Source organism: Diabrotica virgifera, chromosome 10 (genome assembly GCF_917563875.1).
Source record: "Diabrotica virgifera virgifera chromosome 10, PGI_DIABVI_V3a".
Classification (NCBI taxonomy): domain Eukaryota; kingdom Metazoa; phylum Arthropoda; class Insecta; order Coleoptera; family Chrysomelidae; genus Diabrotica; species Diabrotica virgifera.
The window spans coordinates 132,829,742-132,853,337 of NC_065452.1; the positions used below are offsets into that span (position 1 = coordinate 132,829,742).

General features: G+C 34.8%; 1 protein-coding gene across 3 annotated transcripts in view; it reads right to left on the bottom strand.

Annotated features, from left to right (window-relative positions):
* The window catches only part of LOC126893412 (ras-related protein Rab-38), a 103,385-nt gene that overhangs the window by 26,698 nt on the left and 53,091 nt on the right, over positions 1-23,596 (bottom strand). For all 3 annotated transcript variants that reach the window (XM_050663561.1, XM_050663560.1, XM_050663562.1), the window contains exons 2-3: positions 14,285-14,501; positions 9,542-9,723 (exon numbers count right to left, since the gene is read on the bottom strand). In XM_050663561.1, the coding sequence (XP_050519518.1) occupies positions 9,542-9,723; positions 14,285-14,501 (399 nt within the window). The remainder of the gene's footprint in view (positions 1-9,541; positions 9,724-14,284; positions 14,502-23,596) is intronic.

The window sequence follows — 23,596 nt, forward strand, 5'->3', positions numbered from 1 at the left end:
GATCAAGTGAATAGAGCAAACAGAGCCACAGGTTGTCCGAATGACACAATATGGAGAAATAAAAATATCGGAAAAGAAATGAAAGGCAGAAACACGATCCGACACAGAAGAATAGAATGGAATGACCACGTAAGCCGAATGACAACAAATAGAGTAGTAATGACGGCGAGAGACGGTTCCCCAATAGAAAGATGATCAGTGGGAAGACCACGAAAACGATGGAACGACAACTTACTAGAGGCACGTTGAAAAAACAGACAGAGTCATGTCTATACAAAAAGAAGAAGAAGAAGAAGAAGAAGAAGAAGAAGATTGGAACTGAGAGTAAGAGCTCTGAGATGTTACGTGTTTTCGATACTACAATATGGACTTGAAAGCTGTATGCTGAAGTATTATTGAATAATAATAAAACAAAACAGAATACCACAAGAATGGAGATCAAGCATCCTAATATTATTCTTATTTATGTACACATAAATAAGCTATGAAATGCTAAGATTGATAACAGGGCCCCCGTAAGAGGTACACGCGCCTGTATGCAAAAAAGGATTTTGGCGCCCTTTAAGGCATTTTGGATCATGTTTTTTATTTATTTTTTGAAGGTAGGTAGGTGCTTGAAATAAACCAGAAAACTGAACTTTAGAATGTGAGTTTCACCCGTTCTCGGGGGATGAAAAAACATACGTTAAAAAAATACTTTTCAATACTCTGTCAATACTTTTCAAGTTATTTGTGAGTAAATTTATATTCATTTTTCAACAAAAAAAAAACAAGATTTTAGACGGATTTTCGCAAATAACTCAAAAGGTAAGTATTATATCAAAAAAAATATAGCTTATAAAAAAGTGAAAAAAAATGGTGTAAGTACCTATGTATGAAGTCTGCAAATCCAGTAGAAGCAGAGTTGTAGCTGATGAAAAGGAGGTTCTTATTCATCAAATTACAAATCAAATATTTCAACGTAAAATTACCAAAAAATCAAGCACTTATCAGGGAAAACTCGTTACAACTTTTTTAAAGTGTTTAAAAGAAGCCATATTTTTTTAAGATCAAAAGTAAGTAGGTAAGTTAAAAATAATGTTGGTCCCTTTTTTTTGGTAAAAAAATCATGAAAACGACCCCCTATTTAGCATCCCAAATGAAATTAATCGTTACCGCTTCACCACAAGTTTCATCGGTTCAAAGGGTTTATTTTTGAAAAGGCTGTAGTTAAAAGAGCGAAAGGGCTGAACGAGTCACTAATTATGAGTGTATGCAAAATTTGAACAGCCATATCTTCCAATTTTTGTCTTACAGAAAAACAAAACATCCAAAATATCCAGAAAAGCAAAATCTACATTTTTTTACTGCTTGAGATTTTTGGTATCACTAATTAATTTTAAAGTTATTTGGAAAAAGAAATTATTTCAAGATTGAAAAAAATTACTTTAAAACCAAATTTTTTCAAAAATGAGCACTTTAAACCGATGAAAGTTGCAGATCATATAAATAAAGTTTTTCTTAAAAATTTTAAAGAAGTTGTAATGAGTTTTCCCCGAAAACTGCGTAATTTTTTGGTTATTTCACGTTGAAATATTCGATTTCGAATTTGACGAATAAGAACCTACTTTTCATTAGCTACAACTCTGCTTTCTACTGGGTTTTGCAGACTTCATATTATTATATAAATTATTTTTTTCACTTTCTTGTAAGCTATATTTTTGCTAAGAGTATTTTTTCGATAAAATAATTAGTTTTTTAATTGCGAAAAACCGTCTAAAAACGGTTTTTTTTGTTGAAAAATGAACATACTCACAAATAACTCGAAAAGAATTGACTTAGTGAAAATCTCTATACAACAAAAGTTGCTTAGAATTAGTCAGTTTATCCAATTCCGGACTTATTTTGAACGAATTTTTTCTCACCCTCGAGAATACCACCAGATTTTCTCAGGCGTATTCCCCTGAGAATACCCCTTTTACCCCCAGAGTAAAAGCACACATCGGTACAGTAGGTATCACTTCTTGTCTTGTTAGCTATGTGTATGACAAGTTTCATGTCAATATAAGCGGTTCTTTAAAATTTACAACAAAATCCGTGAGTAAATGGACTGTTATTAGTAGGCTAAAATATCAAAATGAAACAAACAGAATCAAAGCATAACAAAATAAATTAAAATGCCTGATTACCTGAATATACTAATAAAATTTCGTGTGTGTTTAAACTGAATCCTATTTAATTTCTCAACTTTTATTTTAAAATTAATTTTTGTTTTTTGTTTCTTTGCTTTTTTTGCAATTTTTGACCCCGGGTTTTGGCGCCCCTAAAGGATGGCGCCCGTGTGCATTGCACACTTTGCACATATGGTAGCGGGGGGCCTGATTAATAATACAGGGAAAGATAAGAGGAGAAAGGAGTATAGGAAGAATGAGAGTGTCATGGTTGAAAAATTTGAGGGGCTGGTTGATGTGCAAAATAATTAAACCAAAAGGGAAACTACCTAAAAGGTCAGGTGGTACAAGATTCCTGGTTTTTTAAAGTAATAAATTTTCTTACTAAACGACATTACTAAACTACATTTCTTACTAAAGACAAAAGCACATATTACCGACACCTAGAAAAAAAGGAGATAGACAGAATTGTTCAAACTACAGGGGGTTAAGGGTCATAAAGTCACTCTCAATACTCTATGGAAAAATAATAAAAAATAAAATTGAAAAAGAGATGACAGATGTAGAAGAACAAAATGGCTTTCGTGCAGGTAGATTCTGTATGAACACAGCATAATTTCTCCAAAGCATAATTATTTGGAACAGATTAGCCCACAACCTTTCAAAGCATGTATTCTTTATACCAAGGCATACGATAGTGTACATACTACTTTCAATGCTCTGGGTAGCAATGAAAAAACAAGGAATAAGCAAAAAAAAATAAAAAAGCACAGCTCTACAAAAATATGACGGTAAACTTTAAAACTGGAAACAAATTAACTAGAGAAATTCCTATTAGTAAGATTTTAAAGCAAGGCAGCTGCATAGCACATACACTCTTCAAAATATGTCTGAATGAGGCGGTCTCAGTGTGGAGAAGAGAGTGTTGCAATATGGGCATCCCAATCGAAGACAAGAGATTGTACACAATACACTTCGCTGACGACCAAGCCATTCTAGCTAAAGATGAGAGTGATATAGATACACTATGCTTATAAAACTCAAAGAGGAATAAACTAACTGGGACCTCACAATTAATATACAAAAAACCGAGTACTTAGTGCAGGAGAAAAATCAGAAAGCCTACAAATTAAAATGGTAATTATAAAACCAACTGAAACCTTCAAATAATTGGGAGTCCAAATTACATCAAAAACAGGGAGTAATGAAGAAATACATTCCAGGATTAGCCAAGCAAGATCACCAACTAGACAGCTACACGAACTGTTGTGGAAAAATAAAATAACAAAAAGAAAATAAAAGAAGAATTTATAAAGCAATAATAGAAAGTATTGTATTGTACTTCTAGGAAATAAATCATGGAAACAAATTAAAAATTGAGGCCATAGAAATAAGTTATTGGAGACGACGTTTCCAGATCACTAGACTTGATAGGGAGAGAAACACAGTTATTAGGAGATAAATGGAATTTGATCTAGACATAATAGACACAATTGATTACACAATAGATTGACAAGAAAATAAGGTAGAACAAGACCATCTTGAGGAGAAGATGTCGAAGACGCAATAACCGTCAGACATTAAAAAACTGAAGATTACTCGACAGAAAATGCTGGAAATTAGGATACGAGAAACGGTGCCAGCTGTGGAGAACTCGCTTATTATATTATATTTATATACATTTTCTTTAAATAAATAAAATAAAATATGTCCCCCTTTAATCAAAAATTGACATGCCGCTGGGTTTTTCAAAATGTTGCCGAGTTCCTGATAATGCCTCTGTTTCGTTTTTGTCTTGTCACCCTGTTGTATATATTGTACATTTCTTACAGTCTAATATTAATTTAGGTTGAACATTCCTTATATTTTCAGAATGAATTATACGAACGCATGGTATGTTGCTAGAACTTCCAGAATCACCCTCATAGTTGAGTTCAAAAAGTAAATTGTAAAAATCGCCAGGATTTTTTCATTTTACAGCACAAAGCACGACTCTGCTTTTGGAAAACATGGCACTAGATAATTAAATTTTTGAACGTGGACGTGTTTTCAAAAAGCCATGTTTTTAGCTACCAGCATGGTCAACACAGGAAGCTCAACAATTTTACTTCTTTGTTTTCATAATGGTAGTATGACTAAAAGATATGAGCTTCCAAGTATATACCTCTTATTAGGCAATCCAAACCACGTGACCTCTGGTTGGCACACAAACTAACAAAGAGGTTATGTTTGTATCTATTTTTCAATGATTTTTCATTGTTTATCGTCGTATTTTGTCTATTTTGGATTCATTTGGATTTCGTTTCCTGTTTTTGTGAACTTTATAAACTTTACCACAATGCAAACTGATTATTTAAAGAAATTATTATTGGAAACTCCAGATGTTGCGAGAAAGGTAGGCGAAACAATTTTTATTTACTGTTCATTTTGCCCCGATATTTATCAATAATGATGAATTTTGCAAGCAATAACATTATTTCTTTTATTGTTTTAGATATTTAATGAAGCTGAACATAATTGGGGATTTAGATCCATACGCAATTCAGTCAGAATTGGATTTTACAGTGAAGTGCAGTCCATCAAGTTACTATTATAGATATTTATACATATCTGGTGGAGTCTCACAGTTGCTACTCTAAGCAGCAAATGAAAGCATACAAAAGCCTTTAGGCACATAAATATTTTACAGCTGGATTTGTTTGGAATGGAGTAAAAATTGTTAATGATTTCCTGATTTCCATATTATTGTTGGAAAGGTATGCCTTTATTTTATTTATTCACCATTAAGAAATATATGGATAACAGTATTAGTGTCTTTTGGATAAATTGGTTCTAAATATTAGATTTATTTACGTTTATATATCTGTATGAAACCAGACATATCGTCATCCTAATCTGTAAACTGCGAACTCCATAATTCTCTGAAAATGATTTATTACTGCCATCTATTTGAATTACTGTCATGATTGTTCTAAAATTATATTATATGAATGTCTGATTTTAAATAAAATATTCTCAATCATTGTAAAGAACGCAAATACTCTAATAAAAATAAATTTTTGTAGTTCAAGAATTTCCAAAAAAATAAAATATTTTTTTAGGTGAAGCATTTCCAAAAATCTAATGCTAAACGACTAAATGCTTGGGTGGGGTGATAGCCAGTTCTGATGACATAGCAAATGCACATTGTATGCGTATGGCCGGTAATAGTGAAGTCTGCAGCCATATTGCAGCAATCCTATTTTTAGCTGAGTATGCCCAGGGCAAGACAGACGAAGAAGAACCCAATGCATGTACATATGTTACAGCTACATGGTTTGAAATTAGCAACATATGCATTCTCTGATGAAAAACTAATGAGTTTTGAAACTGTTCGGTCAGAGTGCTTGTTGCGCTCACTAAACGAACTGAAATATAAGATGGCTTTGGCATTGGGTTGCAGCGATATGAAAATGGTTATTCATTTTTTTTCATCATGAGTAATTATGTATCGGTCTTTTAAATGTGTATTTATTTTTGTAATTAGTATCAACTTGTAATGATAATATACATTTATCGTTTAAGGTATCACTATGTTTTGACTCTAAAATAATGTTTTAGAAATCGAATCGTGCCTCTTTCTGTTAGTAACTACCCATGGATATCACAAATTGTGCTTACTGATAGGTTTGTTCGTAGAACGATCAGCAACTCTTGCCAACCATCAGACACATGCGCATTCGTAGTCTATGAACGCTAACTATTAACTGCACAACGCTAACTGTTAACTGCTCATGCATCTGATGGTTAGCAGCAGTTGCTAATCGTTTGTGTCGTACTACGAACAAACCTATTAGGTCTGGATCCCGTGTACCAAAAAAATTGATTAATAGCAAGCTAAAAATTTGTTAATAGCTTAACGGTGTCCAGTTGGACAAACTTTGATGTATTGTGACACTGGAACAGGGGTAGTTTTAATTGTGAAACAGTTTGGAAACTCAGATTTGGAACATCAGATTACAAAAACATCCCATATATTTTGTCGGACAGAACATCCAATTGATCTGTTATCCTTTCATTAAATTCTGATTCCTGTAGTGATTCCTGTAGTTTGACATGGTCTTCGTGTTCTACTCATTAAAATGCCGAGTTGGTGATTTTTTCACCAGTCTGGTTTTTGCATGAGAGTTTAATGAAGTGGTAGCAAATCAATTGGAAGTTTTATCTGACAAATTACATAAACATTTTCGTAGTTTGACGTTCCAAATTTTTAACCTGTTCCACAGTTAAAACTTCCAGTGTTCCCGTACATCAAAGTTTGTCGGACTAGACACCGTTAAGCTATTAATAAATTTTCAGCTTGCTATTAATCAACTTTTTTTTGGTACGCGGGATCCAGGTCTATATGGAATAAATAAATAACAAAACAAATTCCCTGTCAAAACTGCATTTATTTTGAATAGAATGAAAAACAAAATAATATTGTTTTAACGAAATAGGGGATAAATGTTAAAATTTAGTATTAATAAAGTTTGTCACATTGGCCTAAAAATTAATGTCACTAGTTACGTTAGTGTCACATATAAATAATTGTAATAATATTAATAAAAACCATAATTCCTAGCATGAGTGCGTCCTGTTTTTTGATAATTTAGTTAGGTGAGGAAACATAAATGAGTTTCTAATAGGGCTTTTCATCGATTGTCATTTGTTTCGAGCTTCTGTTAGATGTTGTATAATCCGTATATAATATTACTATACACGGATTATACGACATATGACAGAAGCTCAAAACAAATGACTGTGAATGAAAAGCCCTATAGAGGGAACACGAAAAAAATTAACATCCGATCAGCTCGACTTCCACAGTTCACTACTATACAAGTTACAGGCATGTTTTCAGCACTTAGAATCACCAAAAACGAAAAGTTTATAAAATAATCAATCTAATAAATGTCTTTAAATACTATATTAAGCTCAAAATCACGACAAAAAACAAATTAAAATTAACATTATTCTGATCAGTTGGACTTCCACAGTTCACTACTATACAAGTCACAGGCATGTTGTCAGCACTCAAAATCACCAAAAACGTAAAGTTTATAAAATAATTAATCTAATGAATGTCTTTAAATACTATATTAAGCTCAAAATCACGACAAAAAACAAATTAAAATTAACATTATTCTGATCAGTTGGACTTGCACAGTTCACTATTATACAAGTGACAGGCATGTTGTCAGCACTCAAAATCACTAAAAACGTAAAGTTTATAAAATAATTAATCTAATGAATATCTTTAAATACTATATTAGCACAAAATCAGGACAAAAAACAAATTAAAATTAACATTATCCCGATCAGTTGGACTTCCACAGTTCACTACTATACAAGTCACAGGCATGTTGTCAGCACTCAAAATCACCAAAAACGTAAAGTTTATAAAATAATTAATCTAATGAATGTCTTTAAATACTATACTACCTGAAAATCACGACAAAAAACAAATAAGAAAAATCAATAATTACATTGAGTTTAGGTTAAGAACAGTTTTGTGTGCCAACCAAAGATCACGTGGTTTATCTTTGACAGGTCGATGGATTGCCTAATTGTTAGTAATGTAAAATAACCTAACAAAATGTATCGATGAAACAGACAAGGAAATATCATCATCAGTGGTGTTACAGCTCTTTATGAGCTAAAGCCTTCTTCAGAACAATCCTCTATTCGCTCCTGTCTCTGGCAACTCTTTCCCATGCTCTAATTCCAATAGATTTCAAATCATTTTCTATGTTTTCTTGGTACCTAAGTCTCGGTCTTCCTCTTGCTCGTTGTCCTATCGGCCCTCTTTGGTCAAAAACTTTTCTGAATATGGTATCTTCCTCTCGTCTGACTACATGACCTATCCATCTAAGGCGTGCTACCTTAATGAATTTTACAACGTCAGGTTCTCCAAAACTTCTATACAACTCAAAGTTGTAACGGCTGCGCCAAAAACCTTGTTCTTTTATGTCTCCATATATTCGTCGTGATTTTTTTTTCGCTCAAAAAGTTTGAACAGTTCTTGGTCATTCTGTGTAAGTGACCAAGTTTCTGAACCATATGTTAGCACTGGTCTTATTAGTGTTTTGTATACAGTCAATTTAATTTTTCTAGGTATTTTTGAGGCCATAATATGTCTTCTTAAGCCATAGTAGCACTTATTGGCGAGTACTATTCTTCTTTTAATTTCTTTACTGACATTGTTATCTTTAGTTAGAAGCGATCCTAAGTATATGAAGGTGTCGATACCTTCCAGTTCTAGGTCATCAATGATTATCCTTGTAGGTGTCGGGTTGCTTGACCTGGTGCAACACATATATCTTTGGTCTTTTGAACATTTATATTTAGTCCCATTCTCTGTGCAGATGCTCTTAAAGACCAAAATGCTTCAGTCAGAGATTCTGTGGACCTACCTATGATGTCTATGTCATCTGCGTATCCGACAATTTGTACTGATTTGTTAAAGATAGTACCATTCGTAGTAATCTGGGACTCTCGAATTATTAGACAAGGAAATATAATGGACGAAATAACTAGATAATGTACCCTTATTACACTATTTTTACTCCTACTCTATCTTGGACCAAAATCCACCATCTGTCCTCATCTCTTTTGCTCTTCCCATCCACTACTTCTTGCAGGAATTTCAAATATTTTGCTGAGTGAAGAGTAGCAATGATCCACAAATTGTTCCTTTAACGCAGCAAATCAATTTAAATGACAAAGTAAAGAAGAAAAAAGGAACGTATTTTGGATTCTCAGAAGACTAGATGTATGTAGATAAGCTTAAGTCAGTCCAAAAGGTCATCTCCTTGAAGGCTTATGAAGAAATTCCGGAAGCAAGACCTCAGGTTTGTTTCCAGAAGAATACCCAGAGGCCGGGTTTCCTAGAACCTAAGTGTGCGGATGATAGATGTAAGGGTGAGGTGGCTAAAAGAGGTGATTCAATCCCTAGGCTTTGGACAGAGAAGATATAACCAAGCATCTCTTATGGCTTTGGACAGAGAAGATATAACCAAACTGCACTCATGCATTGTCTTCGTACAGGCTGAAGATGGGGAACGTTTTGAGTCCAAAAAGATTCTTAAAAGACTAAGGATAAGTAACCATGGGCTCAGGACACATCTATGGACAGTCTGGCGTAGCAAACCTTCAGACAAAGGGGTTTTTCGGACCTTTTCAATAGATCCTAAATCTCGAGAAGAGCTGCATAAATACCTGGCTACATCTCTCAGTAAAACTGAAGTGTTTCTTACCTGTGTTTTATTTATTATGGCCTTAGAGTATTCCATCAGCTTTTAAGTCATAATCAGTCTAACATATACCTTAAAGATGTCACCTAATATAAATTTTGCATGTTGTACACTTACCTTATTTGCTAAAAGAACGCAGGGAATCTTTGATCCATCAGGTAACTGGACTTTGCTGTCGAGATCTGCCTTCCAATTTGCTACAGATTCAAAAGTGGGCTTACGTGTCACATCAAAAACTATGAAAGCTCCTACAGCTTCTTTGTAATATACTCTTGTCATGTTTCCATAACGTTCCTGGCCTAGAAATAATAGCTAATTAGGGAATTATGATTCATTGATTGATAACGCAATTGTTGATCTTGAGAAAGCATGTGACATATGCAATCAGCAAGACCACTTGTCTCTCATTAAACATTGCATGTCCAACACTTATTTAATCTTCAAAAATCAATTCTACAGACAAATAAGTGGTGCCCCAACGGGATCCTCACTCTCTCCAGTAATTCCCAATATCTTTATGGAGGATTTCGAGACTGGAGCACTATCCACATCAATGCTCAAACCCATATGTTCGCTACTATATGTTGATGATACATTCGTCATTTGACCTTACCTACATTTTTAGGTTACCACGAAAATCACATCGATAGGAGCATCCATAGGCTGCAGTCTTCCGGTGAATCTCAACCCAAAGACTCAGACCCTGATCATACGAAAGCTTTCATTCCTTACATCAAAGGTGTCACTGATAAAATCGACAAAATCCTCAAATCAAGAGGAATAAAGAGAATATTTACTCCACAACAAAAACTTTCATCTCTTGTCCGATCAATCAAGACAATATTCCAAATGAATAACGCGGGGTGCATGAAATTCCTTGTGCAGACTTTCCCCGATTTTCATAAGCGAAACCAATCGCAGAATCCCAAACAGTATTTATTAACATTCAGATTTTAAACAACAGATTCAATTTAAGCTCTAGGTTAACACCATTTTCATACAGGTCACAAAAGTATTTAGAAAACTCCAGAACCACACCCTCCATCCGCTTCTATAAATTAAGAATTATCCGAGAAGCCATAGAAATTGAAAAACGGCCGAATTATCTCAATAAAAGAGATGATGGCACCTGGTTACCTTCGACATGAAGATCTCTCCTAAAGAAAACATCGCTCGCTCCACCTACCAATCAAAATCCCACCGTCAGGAATCTCGGCGCCAACCCCACCCAAGCGCCATTTCAGTGAACCACGTCATCGACGGTATATAAAGCCGGATTTATGTTACAACGGGGACATCATCCCAAAATTCCAATACGGATTCCAGTCTGGTAAATCTACTAAACATGCATTAATAGATTTCACAACTAAAGTTACTCAAACCATCAACGATGGTTCATTCGCCATAGCCACATTCCTGGATGTGCAGAAGGCTTTCGATCAGGTCTGGCACGACGGACTTGTTCGGAAGCTTCTGGACATCGGGCTACCATTACAATTTACCAAAATTGTACACTCATACCTCCACAACCGAACTGTCAGAGTGAAAATAGGCGATCAAAAGTCTACCCCCTTCACTCCACAAGCTGGAGTTCCCCAGGGTTCAGTCCTAGCACCACTGTTGTACATCATCTACAACAGCGATATCACCAACCAAAATATCCCAGGCACTCGGCTGTTTCTCTATGCAGACGACACGGCTCTACTCACGAAAACCTCTCGATACAACCCATTACTCATCCACAGAAGAGCCCAGGCTCTGTTGGACGGGGTCGGGGATTGGTGTTGTAAGTGGAGAGTCACGCTGAACGCGAACAAAACAACAACAATTGTGTTTCGCGCCCCTTCTGTGTCACAAAGAATCATAAGAAATGAAGACGACCAATATCCACTGAGATTGTTGGGAGAAAGGCTTGTTCTTAGCCCGACTGCGACCTACCTGGGAGCACTGTTCACCAGGACTCTTAACTGGGACGCAGATCTAAAGGCAACTTTAGATAGGGTAAGGAACAGGGCCAGACTTCTCAACCCTCTCTCTGGACGAATTGGCAAGACACACAAGAAGACTCTCTTACACACTTACAAGACCTATATTCGACCCGTCATTGAGTACAAATCTTGCCTCTACTCTCTTTGCGCTAGAGCACAAAAAGAGAGGTTGCTGCGGGTGGAACGAAGAATCTTGCGTAGATGCAACTACGAGCACTGGAGATATCCCTCAAACGAAATCCATAACATCTCAAACATCCCCAAAATCAGTGAGAGAATAAACTCTCTGAACAGGAACTTCACAACCAAAGTAATCAACGGTCCCCCCTCCGACACACAAGAATCTCTCAAATGTTCCTGTTCATCTTCTGGCACGTATTCTACCGCGCAAAGCCCAAGCGCAAAAAGATTCATCCACCGTCTGCTCTAATGCAAACATGCATTGACGAACTCCCGGTAGAATACGAAAACATCCTCGAGGCTATCCCGTTAGCCTACCGCACCCACCTATAACTCATCCTCTTTCCTACCCCGAACAGGGAGAAGTTGGTTTTTTGCGGTTTCCCAACTTCATTGCACAATTATACCTGTTCATCCCAAGAAAATAGCCGCAACTATTTTCTCCACTCGAACGCTCACTGTCCACGCTGCGCTCAAAACCACCTCTTGACCGCCGACGAGGGCCGCTGGTTCTACCAGTTGGCGTACAATGGTTTCTAGAGGGGTGGTCGAAGGCAAAGCACGGACAGTACACGTAAATGTCTATGGAACCAACAACAACTCCATCAAACTTTCTTCTCTGTTGTCTTTTTAGCCTTCTGGACACCACCGTCCGGCATAACCCAGGAACACCAGAAACACCAGGACACGACACATGCCCCAGTGTGTTTTTCGGACTGTTTGCTTTTGCGGCCACTTTTTCGTTGTTCAACTCGATACATTCACTACAAACCCTGAAGAGGACAAAATCCTAAACGGGGACACTCATTGATAGCATTTCCACATAGCAATTATTCTATACACGCAAATCAAACAATGAGATGATGATTACAACGGGGACGTGGACGGGACGGGGCACGTTGAAGGATCGTCCGGTATGAAAAGCATTGGCTGATTTATCTTACGACGGAACAGGGCGAGACCGGGAAGTGCCCGAGGACGTGCGATTTCTATTGTTCTGAGCGCCATCCCGTTCACGTCCCGGTGTAATATAAATCAGCCTTACGCCTCTTTCATACCTTACGATTTTAATCGTCACGACAAACGGTCGTTGTCGTGCTCATCGGACTTTCACACTTTACGACAGTATTCATCTTATTGTCGTAGAGAGCACAAGGCGTAGAATGAATCGGGCAAAAATTTTGGCTTTATGGTTAATTTATCGCCGTAAAAAAAAGCAGAGACGTCATCGCCTACATTGGGTGCATCCAATCAATGGAAGAAGAGAAGAAGTAGGTTTATATAATACACTTTTTGGAGATTTAAGAAATGACCAAAATAAATTTTTTAATTATTTCCGCATATCAGTGACAAAGAGTTTCCTCGCCCTTCTTATATATTGGTAGTATTAAATTGCTTTCCCAAACTTTTGGGATCCTTTTCTCCTACCATGCATCTTTGCATATTGTCCACAGACAGTCTTTCCCTTTCTCTCTTAAGTATTTGATCATTTATGGTGCAATTTCATCCTCCCCTGGAGCTTTACCTACCTTTAATTTTCGTATCGCTTCTACCAGTTCTTCTCTTGAAATCTCTCTTAATTGTTCCCCCATGTAATTTATTTTTCTCAGCCTTTCTTGCGGTGTACTTCCAAATTTTTCTTCACACAAGTTATTAAAATACAAAACATTAAATTACATAAATTTTGTTTTTGTTCGCCCTGATCATCTTTGGTAATCCCAGCTTATTAAATTAAATGGATTGTTGTTGGCTTTAAGGATTGTTGTCCCATTTTTGTTGTCCCTGTTCAGTAGCAATATGTTGTATAAAAAATATGTACCTATTTTGTTAATAAATACAATACAATTAGTGAACAATAATTATTGTTGTAGGGCTCAATTTTCATCTTTCAATATTTAAAAGATCCGTCTAAGAAACTGATTTTAGATTATTTAATATACCGATTATATTAATATCTATACAGACATATTTAAATAATCATTAATAAAACACGAATATATATCTACGTTTATGTCACTGGACACTAAACTGTGCTATAAAAGAATCTTTAAAATATTAACAAGAAATTTTAGATATTCCCGATGAAACATTTATGATTTAATTTTTATAATAGGGTACATTGATAATAATGCATTTTATAATAGAGTCTATTCCTCGGCACTTTGAAAAAGTCATAAACATTGTTAATGCTGAAATTTTTGTCCTCACAATAAGGTAATACCAACCAGATGCTTACCTATGTATTGTATCTATGTAGGTAAAAATTCCCCATCTATATTGTCTGCCATTATGTAGGTACGTGCCACTGGATTCACTGGTACTACACGACTAACTGTCGTTAAGTATGGAAGCACTGATTTATGCCCGTGGTTCACTGATAGCACGGCACGACACGACCGTCGTCCATTGCAGTGACATTGGACGACAGCCGAAGAGCAACGGCACGACAGATAGTCGTGGTGGTTCTATGTGAAAGGCTCCGTACATTGCTGTATTGGACTAATGGAATGTACGACACACTGTCGTTACGACCGTTTGTCGTGACGACCGAAGTCGTAAAGTATGAAATAGGCCTTAAATGAACCGTTCACCGTCCCCAGCAGCAGTAGTGCATTTACTAGTGAACAGTGTAGTGTCTGAGGTAGGAGACTGAGCCTAAACTTAAATTTAATCAAATATAAGCAATTTATACCTGCTATATCCCATAATTGAAGCCTTATGAGAGTATTTTCATCCCAGTTGAGTACTTTTAACGCGAAATCTACTCCGATGGTAGCTCTGTAATGCTGCGTGAAAAATCGATGAACGTAGCGTTTTATTATTGAAGTTTTTCCTGTACCAAGGTCTCCTATTACCAAGATTTTGTATAAGTGGTCCTTTGGTTTGCTGGTGGACTGATTTGCATTGGACTGTAATAAAACAAATTTATTTTAGCAATTTGATTTGAGAGTAAATAGTATATTAATTCAAAAAATGTGTTTTTCAGTTCTAAACATCAAATTTTCACATGCGAAAAACAATCTTATATTTATTGCTGTATAATTTCGATAATATTTATTTTTAAATTGTTATTTAAGCCAGCCCCGAGTTTTTCTACTTCCTACTTCTCATCCTACCCCACCCTTTTGGAAATACAGACATTTTTGAACAATGAAAACGAAAATAACTCTCTCTGCTGCTACCTCTCGTAACAAACAAACGCTTTTTCTTCTTGTGAACTAGTTTCAAATGCAAACAGTGACGTGTACACGTGTATCCACGAAAGACAACCATACAAGACATCCCGGTTTCATTCGCGATAAACCACCACGTGTGAAACCTGCATATGTGACGATTATCGATGCGCGAGTGAAATAACTGTTATGTTGGTAAGGGTAAACTTTTTTATAAACTTGATGATGCTACTGCTCCTGGGCGGTCCATAGTATACTATCTGTACTCTATTACGCAAGTTATTGAGAAAAAACAGCCATCAACAAAGAAGTTCACCTGGTGTACGTAGACTTACAAAAATCTGATGACAGTGTGCCCCTCAGCAATCAGCAGCCCTACAGCAAACCAACATTAAACATGGTATTATCAAAGCAGTTCAAAGTCTGTATAATACAGGGTGAGTCATGAGAAACTGTACATACTCCTACCTCGTATAGAGGCCCTTATGGGGAATAACAAATGACCATTAAAAGGTATCTGCTCCCATTGTTTAATAATATACAGGGCGAGTTTCGAATTTTGACAGAAATTTGTATTCGTCATAATTTTTGAACGGTCAGATCGATGTGTCTCTTATTTTGGTCAATCGTTACACTATTACCACCTAATCAACTGATTTAGTCAAACTAGAAAAAATCAGGTCCGACTTTAAAAAATTAATTCGTTTTGGTCTTAGAAAAAATTTCACCCTGTATACGCTTATTGAAAACTCTAATATGAATTTTACAAATTAGACAAATAGGCAATTAAAATGGCATATTTATTTTTTCCCCACACGATTACTTAATTTTTTATAAAAAAATCAAATTTGACTATGAATTAAAAGTTTGGTAAAGTGAACCATAGATTTAAAAAAATTAACTTTTATTACAAAAAATAATTTTTTTAAACAAATATTTAATTTATGTTACCACTCAATCAACTGATTTATTTAAACTAGAAAAAAAATCAGGTCCGGCTTTAAAAAATTAGTTCGTTTGGGTCTTAGAAAAAATTTCACCCTTTATACGCTTTTTGAAAACTCTAATATCAATTTTACAAATTAGACAAATAGACAATTAAAATGGCATATTTATTTTTTCCCCACACGATTATTTAATTTTTTATTAAAAAATCAAATTTGTCAAAATCGCAATTTTACCATAAAAATAAAAAAAAATTAACAACGTTTTTCTTAAAATTAAAAGTTTCACCATTTTTTTTATAACAAGTCTAGATCTAAAACTCCCCATACACTTCTCTTTGGACTCTATAGTTTAACATAGACGTGATCAAATAGATAAATTTTAAATTTTTTCACTTAATGTTTGCGATTTAACTTTGCAATTCACGAATCTGCACCTTTTATGTTTAAAAATTCATAACTTTTACGAGAAGAAGACTGAAAGTCTACAACAATTTTCATAGTCTTCACAATGGTAAGAGATATGTGCTGTAGAAATTTCAGAAAAAAATATTAAAATGGAACAGAGTTGTAGCGAGTTACCGTGATTTCATTTTTTTTTTTTTTCATTTTTAGGTTAAAATTCCGATTTTGACAAATTTGATTTTTTAATAAAAAATTAAGTAATCGTGTGGGAAAAAAATAGATTTGCCATTTTAATTGTCTATTTGTCTAATTTGTAAAATTCAGATTATAATTTTTAAAAAGCTTATACAGGGTGAAATTTTTTCTAAGACGGAAACGAACTAATTTTTTAAAGCCAGGCCTGATTTTTTTTCTAGTTTGAATAAATCAGTTGATTGGATGGTAACATAAATTAAATAGTTGTTCAAAAAAAATTAATTTTTGTAATAAAAGTTAATTTTTTTAAATCTATGGTTCACTTTAAGAAACTTTTAATAATTATTATTCATAGTCAAATTTGATTTTTTTATAAAAAATTAAGTTATCATGTGGGGAAAAAATAAATGCGGCATTTTAATTGCCTATTTGTCTAATTTGAAAAATTTATATTAGAGTTTTCAAAAACCGTATACAGGGTGAAATTTTTTCTAAGACCCAAACGAACTAATTTTTTAAAGCCGGACCTGATTTTTTTCTAGTTTGACTAAATCAGTTGATTGGGTGGTAATAGTGTAACGATTGACCAAAATAAGAGACACATCGATCTGACCGTTCAAAAATTATGACGAATACAAATTTCTGTCAAAATGCGAAACTCGCCCTGTATATTATTAAACAATGGGAGCAGACACTTTTTAATGGTCATTTGTTATTCCCCATAGGAGCCTCTATACGAGGTAGGAGTATGTACAGTTCCTCATGGCTCACCCTGTATAGAACAACTGTAAAAATTAAAACTGAATCAAGGATGTCTAAGGGATTTAAGGTCAAGAAAGAATTGAAGCAGGCTTGCTGTATTTCGCCTACCCTTTTCAAAATTTATCTGGAACAAGCACTCAAGTTGTGGAAAAGAAAATGTAATGGCATGGGAATCCCTCTCAATGACGAGACAACACTATACACTTTAAGTTTTCGCTAATATAACAATATAACGCGAAAGTTTATAGAAGAATATAACAAATGGGGTCTCGAAGTCAAAATTAAGAAAACTGAAGCCATGTGTATTGGAGGGACAAAGCAGTCTATCACATTAGACCAGTCATGTCAAAGATACGGCCCGCGATCGCAATGTGTCACAGAAAGAAGAATCATGTTTTTTAGAGCTTTTAGACTTCACTCGATTGCTCTACGGAAGTTTTAAAATGCGTACACTACACTACATTTATAAGTCATTTCAAAGGCAGCGCGTGCCTAGACAAGCGAGAGAGATAGACAGTAACACCATCTCTTAGCGGAAACACCCTATTATTTTTGTTGAGAACAATAGAATCTTCCATGCGCTTCGAGTCTAGACTAGAACCTTCCTTATCGATATAAAAGAAGTGCGTCGACGTGTCACGTGAGTCAGTTGCGAAGTAGTGGTTGAGAAGGTATTGTACATTTGTTTGTGTCGTGCGTGTGCGATATCCATAATTGTGTCGAGTTCCATATTTGTTACGATTTCGGCATAATGTCACAAAAACGTAAAGTTGATAGTGAACGTAGAGTTTTTCAGTCTAAATGGGAAAATGCATATTTTTTCATAGAATGGAAAGGTAAACCACTGTGTTTGATTTGCAATCAAACAGTTGCTGTTTGTAAGGAGTTTAACTTGAAGAGACACTATGATACGAATCATAAATCAAAATTCGATTGTTACACTGAAAAAATAAGAATGGACAGATTGTCATCTTTAAAATCTAAACTTCAAGGTCAACAATCGATGTTTACTAAAGCTAATACTGAGAGCGAAGATGCCCTGCCATGGTTGGCCAACATTCGGGCGTTGTAACTAAATTAAAACAGAAAACATCAGGAAATTTTGTGGGATTTCACTGTATAATTCACCAGGAATCATTGGCATCCAAACATTTAAAAATGGACCATGTCATGCAACCTATAATTAAAATAGTAAATTTTATAAGGAGCAGAGGACTAAATCACCGACAGTTCAGGCAGTTTTTACAAGATTTGGACGAAAAGTTTTCTGATGTCCCTTATTTCACCGAAGTTCGTTGGCTCAGTCGAGGAGTAGTTTTAGAAAGATTTTTTGCATTACGTGACCCTATTCAAGCTTTCATGTTAGAAAAAGGCAACCCAATTGATTATGACAATGACTGGTGGGTTGATTGTGCCTTTTTGGTAGATATGAATAAACACTTGACTGATCTGAATGTAAAGTTACAGGGTAAAAATCTGATTGTCACTCAAATGTACTCATGTATTCAAGCCTTTGAAACAAAGTTGAGGCTGTGGGAAAATCAGGTAAAAAATCAAACTTTGGATCATTTCCCTCATTTAAAATCATTTGGCACAGTGGATCAAAAAAAATTGGATCAATATTCTCAACTTCTGCAAAATCTTATCACGGAATTCAACAATCGTTTTGAAGACTTCCACAAAATGAATGAAATGGAATTCCCAATTTTCAACAATCCATTCAATTTTGAAGCTTCACAGGCACCAGTTCATTTGCAAATGGAGTTGATAGATCTTCAATCGGACAGTATTTTGAAAGAAAAATTTAAAGAGGTTAACGCACTTACATTTTATACACAATATTTCAAGAGTTTGGATAACTACCCGGAATTAAAAAAGCATGCAGCACGCATTCTGTGCATGTTTGGTAGCACCTATTTATGTGAGCAGATGTTTTCCGTCATGAAAATAAATAAGAACAAACATCGCACAAGACTTACAAATGAACATCTCCAATCAATTCTTAAAATAAATACAACGAATATGATACCTGACATCAATGAGCTTGTCAAAAACAAGAGAAGTCAGGTATCTGGATCCTCGAGCTCAAAATAATTACCCTCTTTTATAACTTTGATATGATTTTTAACAACCGTATATTATAAGTATACTATTAAATAAAATGTTATAATACTTCAGTACATTTTTTTTTTATTTGAATCTGGCCCGCCGACACATTCTGAATTTAATATATTTATGGCCCTCTGCAAAATTGAGTTTGACACCCCTGCATTAGACGATGGGGTAGAAATTAAACGCTATGATGAATACAAGTACCTGGACATGAAGATAACTCAAGATGGAACACTCGATGCTGCTATAAAAGACAGATACATACAGGGTAGAAAAGCCATATCCATGATGAACGGCATTCTGTGGGACCAAACAATATCTAAAGCGAACAAACAGCTCATATACAATACCATGTACTTAAAAATATAATCACATATGGCGGTGAAGTTTGGCCACTGAAACAAAGAACAGGGAAAATATTACTAGTAACAGAAACCCATACAGCACAGGTCATCTTTAAGATATCTAATTTACAACCAAATATGGTCTTAAGGTCTTGAGACTCTTAAAAGATATCTTTAAAACGCCAAATTTAAGATATCTTTTAAACATCATCTTTAAGACATTTTTTTAACAAGAGTTGGAAAATTAATTATTAGCAATGAGCAAGCTTTAAAGTACAGTTTAAGTGAGTTTTGTGATACCAGAATTGCAAATCTGATAATTGGTAAAGCTCAGGGCCGCCGCTAAAGTGTTGGCCGCCTGTGTGCAACTTAATATTTGCCGCCCCCTTCCAACACTTTAGTCGTTTCAACATTGTGTACTAGTATTTATAGAAATGTGCAGGAGACCGTAATGCATATATGAATAATAATTGCTCTGATCTCGACGTTACTTTTAGACCTGGATCCCGCGTACCAAAAAAAGTTATTATTATTATCTCAATGTCAATAATAATAATATACAGAAATGCAATCTCGCACTAATACCTACATGTGTAAGTTTTGTTTAGAAGATTACTTACAACATTCGGTATGCTTAATTGTTTAATAATACATATATTTAAATTATAGGCCTGGATCAGCCGTACCAAAAAAAGTTGATTAATAGCAAACTGAAAATTTGTTAATAGCTTAACGGTGTCTAGTCGGACAAACGTTGATGTATGGGAACACTGGAACAGGGTAAGTTTTAATTGTGGAAAAGTTTAAAAATTTGGAACGTCAGTCTACGAAAACCTTCCATGTATTTTGTTGGAGATAACTTCCAATTGATTTGTTACCATTTCATTAAACTCTCATGCAAAAATCAGACTGGTGTTTAACACCAACTGGGCATTTTAATGAGTGGAACACGAAGAACATGTCAAATGACAGGAATCATGTTGGTTAGTAATAGCAGTCTGATTGTTGCATGAGAGTTTAATGAAAGGGTAACAAAACAATTGAATGTTCTGTCCGACAAAATACATGGGACGTTTTCGTAAGCTGACGTTCCAAATTTTTAAACTGTTCCACAATTAAAAGTTCCCCTGTTCCAGTGTTCCCGTACATTAAAGTTTACCCGACTAGACACCGTTAAGCTATTAACAAATTTTCAGCTTGCTATTAATCAACTTTTTTTGGTACACGGGATCCAAGCCTATTTGAAATACAGTAGTGTGCAAAAGAAACAGGCGTATCTGAAATCATCAAATTTTCAACTTAGACTGAACTATAACCCATCTATATAGGTACATAAGCATATAGGAACAATATTATAACAGAGCAACCATCGAGTAATAAAAAAGATTTTCTTAAACCATCGAGTAATAAAAAAGACTTTTTTATTACTCACTGGGAGCAACTTAACAAGCACTTATCTAAATTCACGGAAAGTATCCTATTGTCGTATGGTACTCTCTAAACAAATCTATATGTTCAGAATTTGAAAAAATCGCAAATGGACTACGTAGATAAAAATATCTTACACAAGTCCGAAAACCGCCAGGCACTTTGAATTAAAAAGCATTACCGGAACTACTTCCCGGACAACAGCTGCAAAAGGGCAGTTCATATAATAAATAACATTTCTGGCATTTTTTTTAGATTGTTTGGAATACTAGAGTTTATAGAGATATCTGAAGCATTACTATTTAATTTTTTTTTATTTTCGTTTCAAAAAAAAAAGTATTATCATCAGTGGGCTGCTTTTGGCCGCCCCTACAATCGGCCGCCCGTGTGCGATGCACACTTTGCACACATGGTAGCGGCGGCCCTGGTAAAGCTTATTCTACATTTTATAAATTTTATAATGTTCGTACCTTTTTAGAGGCATTAAAAACAGCAAATTTAGTAAAAACAACAAAAGAAGCACAATCAGCTATTCAGTTATGGTTAAGAAGAGCATTTGACAGAAACAGCTATAAAATCAATAAAAAAATTAACATAAAAATTAGTTTTTAATATTTTAAGTATGTACATGTAAAATTTGAATAGCAATAAACGTATTTTTAGAACCTAATTATTTTTATTAAAAGTTCATTTAAAATATCTCATAAAAAATTAAAAAGAAAGCTATCCTAAACACCTTAATAATAGACAAAAAAGACATCTTTAAGATGTAAGGATTTGTAACATCCGTACATCTTTAAGACGTCGTAAAGATATCTTTCCGGAAATACCAGACATTTTTAAGACGTCTAAAACATCTTTAGTAAGTTATCTTTTAGATTTCTTTAAGGCAAGCCGCACACCAAAGAAACATGAAACGTAAAACATGGAACATGAAACGTAAAACATGTTTCATGAAAATAAAACACAGGTAAACAAATCTTTAAATCCGCCTACCAATGAAACGAGTGTGATTCATGCTCATAAAACATTTTTATTTTCGGAGAGTTTCATAAATGGCCAGACGTCTATTTGTTTAGCAGTGTTTTACTTCCATGAAACGTGATTTACGTTTCATGTTTCTTTGATGTGCGGCCTGCCTAAGATGTCTTTGTGTTATCTGGGAATGGACTTCTGGAGAAGAGCAGCAGGCAAATCAAGAAGAGATCGGATACCAAATGAGAGAATACGAGAAATGATGGGAGTCACACATACAATAATTGATGACATAAAAACAAAACAACTAATATGGTACGGCCATATATAGAAAATGCCAGATGACAGGATCCCTAAACAGATTTTGGCGTGGACATCACAAGGGAGAAAAGAAAAAATGAAGGCCGAGAAGCAGCTGGAGGCAGGGAATTGAAAAAGGCCTAGAGGAAAGAGAAATCCCTCCAGGTCTATGGTTAAACAGAGAAGAATAGCGGTTAGGAGTCGGAAGGCGTCGGAGAACACTGTAAACCGATAGTAGTAGTAGATAATGCTATTGTCTGTATATTTAATTACCTCGCCTAAATCATTTGAACCACACCTATAATACAGTCCTAAAACTCTGAAATTACTTTAATAATTTCAAATAATTATGTACATGCCTTAACTGTACATACAACTTTCACTTAGAAAAATATGGCTAAATATATCAAGAAAACAATTAAGAAAGAAATAATTTTCTACGTGCACTTTTTAGTTTCGTGTATTGTATGTGTTATGCAGTTGATCCAAACTATATTATTTAGATGTTATTTTCCTAAAGTTCAGTTCCACAACTTTATGAAAAAAGCATCTGCTGAATCGAGTTAATTTAGTTTCAAAAACCTGATTAATATTCCTGCAGTGCATTTAAAGTTGTGTCAATTTAGAAATGAAGTAGAAGTTGAAATGAGTTTTATCTAACTCCTGATATAGGTATCCTCATTCCTCATATATGTAGGTATTATCCGTAAAAATTTATACAATACTGATTTTTACACGACAGCTATGGAACACGAGAATGGTGAGCATTTTATGATACCTGCCTCTTTGAAGGAGTTACACCATAAAAATGGAATAGTGGCATTATGATATTATCGCATAAAAAAGGAGATGTAACAGAAATTGAAAACTACAGACCTATCAGCTTGTTATCTCATTTATATAAGCTCTTTATGATAATAATTACAAACAGACTGGGACCAAAGCTAGATTTTCACCAACCACTAAAGCAAGCCGAATTTTGGAGTGGCTTTGGAACTCAAGTAATCAACCACCTACAAGTAATAAAATCCTTGATCGACGAATTTATAGAATACAACAAACCATTGATATTAATATTTCTAGACTTTGAGAAAGCATTTGACTTAGTCCAACATAGCTACATGGTGAGAACTCTTACAGAGTGCAGTATTTATCATAGATACACAATATACAGGGTGTAACAAAATACGGGTCATAAATTTAATCACATATTCTGGGACCAAAAATAGTTCGATTGAACCTAACTTACCTTAGTACAAATGTGCACGCAAAAAAAGTTACAGCCCTTTGAAGTTACAAAATGAAAATCTTTTTTTCCAATATATCCAAAACGATTACAGATGTTTTATTGAAAATGGGCATGTGG